Source organism: Eschrichtius robustus, chromosome 3, assembly GCF_028021215.1.
Source record: "Eschrichtius robustus isolate mEscRob2 chromosome 3, mEscRob2.pri, whole genome shotgun sequence".
NCBI lineage: Eukaryota > Metazoa > Chordata > Mammalia > Artiodactyla > Eschrichtiidae > Eschrichtius > Eschrichtius robustus.
Window position 1 is genome coordinate 162,492,151 of NC_090826.1, and position 3,826 is coordinate 162,495,976.

Genomic DNA, 3,826 nt, shown 5'->3' on the forward strand with positions numbered 1-3,826 from the left:
AGGCCAAGCCACCTTTTAGGGCGAAGCAGGCTAGAAACCCCATCTCAAGGCATACAGGGTATAGCATTGGCAAGGACATCTTCCCTCTGGATGCCCACCTCAGGGCTTACCCACAATGATAGCCACTAACTCAAACTGAACATCTCAATCATGGTGTCTGCCCATGTCCATTTGTCCACTCTAGTGCAAACTACACAGCCCCCAGCCCACCCCCACTGCCGTTTCAGGGAAGCAATTTAAGTTTCTCTTAAACAGGGGCTTGGACAAGGGGTGGACCCATTGATCCAAAGGCAGCTAGACTCTAGACTGGCTGGCCACCCATGGAGTAGCCTGGCTTCATCCACAGGAACCAAGGTAATTACCTGTCAATCAGACCATGTCCTTCAGATCTAGCCAGGAGAATACAGAACAACTGGCTATCAGTGGCGAGAAAGGAAGAGGGTGGATATGATGGGAGGGGGCTCAGGAGTCCCAGAACTGCCTCAAGACCTATGGTCTTCTGGTTCCTTACAGCTAACACTTTTCCCCTTGAAGTGGCCTGAGGCAGAGCTACCTTACAGAAATCTGGGGTTAGAAAAGCTTTGGCAAGAGGCAACTAAAAGAGCTTCACTTAAGTGAAGACCCAACCTGACTTACCTCCTCTGGCCAAGAGACATGCTTGGAATATCTGCAAGCATGGAATATCTGCACCAGAAAACACTCAACCAAAAATGGCTGAATATGAGGCATTGCATTTCTTTTTATTGGTTTTTTGCTCAAAGGAAGGTGGGATATTGGAGGAGGAACAAGTCACAAGCTGGTACTACTCCAGCCCCGGAAGATCAGAAGTTAAATCGTCACCATGAAATACTGTAAAATTCCAGGGGGTGGGGTATAATGGGGGAAGAGACCACCAGCAGGTACTTTACCCCAACACCTTGCTGTAGCATCTACACCCAACGGCCATGTTTCTGCTGAATTTGGGCTTTGGCAAGAGACACCTGCTGGTATATCAGCCTACCAAATCTAGTAGAAGCTACCATTCTCTTGGTCTGAGAGGAATTCATTATAATCAATGGCCAGGAGGCACCAATCGCAGGTGAACAGCATTACCAAAAACGTAAGACTTTGTGTGTAAGGGTGAAAATAGGAAGACAGAGGACACACATTAAACCACCATAATAAATTCTCTAAGTTAAACATTTACATTATTCCATGTGCTTATACACAAAGCTGACGTGTGTGTGTGTGTGTGTGTGTGAATGTATCCGCGCAGACCCAGGCACAGTCTAGACCAATTTCCTTAGCCTCGTGAAGAAGAAGTATTGTAGAGGCCACGGACTGTCAGTCAGATCAAAAAAGGCATAGCTACATTCAAGTTAAGGATCAGAGAGAATTAATTCTGCTTTAATTTGGCTCTTTCCTTTCTGAAAGAAATAAACCCAGGAAACATTAAATAGTTGGAATTTCTTACCTGTTATTCAACAGCACCTCTGTTCCAGTATTTGAGGATTCAGCAATTTGGTATTCTTCTAATGGTTTCTCCTTTTTGGCCTCTTAGTTTCAACCTCTCCAAGCAAGGAAGATTCCATCAGGCTGCTCCCTATGGATGATCCCAAGCATCTTGGGATCCCTGGTCCAATCAGCTATAAGGCAAGAAAGCCCCACTGGTTTCCTTATAAGGATGGATGCTGGCTATGAGGCTTAATGGCTTTTCTGGTGAAAACGTATTCCCCTATCACAAACCCATAGAATAATTTAAGCTGTCTGGACGACGCCCGGAATAAAGAAATTAGTGAAAGTACAAAATACACCTAACCTCAATTACACAGAATTCTGTCCTGTGGGGCCTCCCTTCCCGGCCCCAGCTTTCCGGCCTATGCCTTGTTTTCTCTGCAGTTCCCAGTTTCCGAGGTTCCGGTCTCGGGATCCCTCATTACTCCCCTACCACTGCAATGAACTAACCACGTGGTGATCCTCCATGCCCACCCTTCCCCAAAGACTGACTCTCTAGGTCAAGGGCATGGGGAGACCCCTGGAAGGCCTCAGGAGCTCCCCAGCGACATCAGCAACAGCAAGGGAAGCACTTGGAGGCCCACTGCTCAGTGTTTCTAGTTTGCTAGTTTAAAGGGAGGTTTTGGCCGGGTGGGGCGGGAAGGGAGGACTGTAGTAGGATGGAGAGCCGTCTGGGAGTAGCCCGGAGAGAGACAATTATACCAGTTTAATAAATACGTTGACTGCGTAGAGCTCTTTCAGTGTACTTTGAGCACTTTCACTTCTAATATTTTACTTTCACCCCCACAGACCTGTAGATCCAGAGTATCATTAGCAAGTTTTTATTGATGAGGAAGAGGAAGAAGTTAAAGACCCACTCAGGAGTCTCCAGGATTCCTCTCCCTTTGCACTTTTATGTCCAGCACAAGTTTTCAAACTCCCCCATCCAGCCTCCAGGCCTTGGTTCTAATGTTGGTTTACACGGGTCCATAAACGCCTGTAAACAAAAGATCAAAGCAGAGTTCGCTCACGTTGATGTGAAGACCTCAAGCCACCCTCTTTAAAAGAAAAAAATTTTTTTAATCCCAGAGGGCCTGGCTCAAATTGAAGACCCCTGCGGCTCCCAGCTCTTACGTGGGTGTTTAGGGAGAGACAATGCCCCCGCTGCGCAGCAGCAGGAGGGATCCGGAGGCCTCTGCAGCTACTGCTTTCCGGCTCGGGTACTGCATCGAGGCCCCTGCCCGAGAGAAACAGGAGGACGGAGCCAGTTCTCTTCACCAAAACCTCAACACGGAGTCGCTTGGTTTCAAATGCATGTCAACACCCCCCAAAAAACAAAAAAAAAACTGGGTTCTTTCATTCAAATGGAGTTCGGTTTATTTTCATTTCTTGTCTTTACTAAATGAAACGAAGCCAAAGCTCCGGGGGCAGGGGGCGGGGCGGGGCAGGGTTCCCGGCGGCCGCGGCCTAGTCGCCGACCTGCGCACGGTGCAGCGCCAGCAGCGGGATCTCCTCCAGCCTCTCGGGCCGCTCCCCGCGCCACAAACAGCGCCGCCTCCACACCGCCAGCTTCTGCAGCAGCCTCCGCAGGCTCGCGGGGCCCCAGCGGCCGCGCTCCTGGGCCGCCGGCCCGGGCCGCATGTACCGGGCCTTCTTCCTGCGCGCACCGCGGGCCGCGCCCCGCGGGAAGAGCCGCCGCCAGCACCACCAGCCCGAGCAGGAGCCGCAGTCGCCGGCCGCGCGCCGTCCCTCCGCCTCGGGCTCGGCGAACGGCGGGCCGCCCCGCTTCAGGCGCGCCATCCTCTCCAGCAGCCCGTGCCGCGCGCCGCCGCGCTGGGGGCCGCTGGACCGCGCGTCCGCCATGCCAGGCCTGGGCCTCTCCTACGTACGAGCGCGCCGGGCGGGGGCCGCGGCCCGAGACTCGGGAACCCAAGGGCCGGGCGGCTCGGCGGAGGCCTCAAGACGCGGAAGGGCCGCTCGAGTCCTTTCTGCCGCCTTCCGGAGTGCGCCCCGCGGCCTTCCCCAGTAGGCGTTGCCAAGGAGACCCGAACGCTGACCCCACAATGCCCGGCAGAGGCCTCTGCTCCGGGTACCGAATGCAAACCCCCAGCCCCAGCAAGTGAGGAGACACCAGGATCCAGAGTCCCAAGTGATTCCTCGGTCCACCAATAAGCCAGCCGAATTCGCTGTTATCTTCAGACATGGCCTCAAACAGACCACAAGGGGCCTAGGAGGTTCCTGAGGTCCAGAGCCACGTTTACTGTATTAGGCGTCGACCCAGAAGGTGGCTGCACAGCCTTCACCAGATCAAGGCTTGGATCTCAAGTCCCACGCTTGTGTTGCCCTGGAGGCT

The 3,826-nt window shown here is 53.1% G+C and overlaps 1 protein-coding gene across 1 annotated transcript; it reads right to left on the reverse strand.

The window, feature by feature from the left end:
• Positions 1–2,871: 2,871 nt before the first annotated feature.
• Positions 2,872–3,336, reverse strand: C3H1orf202 (chromosome 3 C1orf202 homolog). The gene is given in 1 exon segment (XM_068537652.1): positions 2,872–3,336. A coding segment is annotated over 1 exon segment (465 nt).
• Positions 3,337–3,826: the final 490 nt, after the last annotated feature.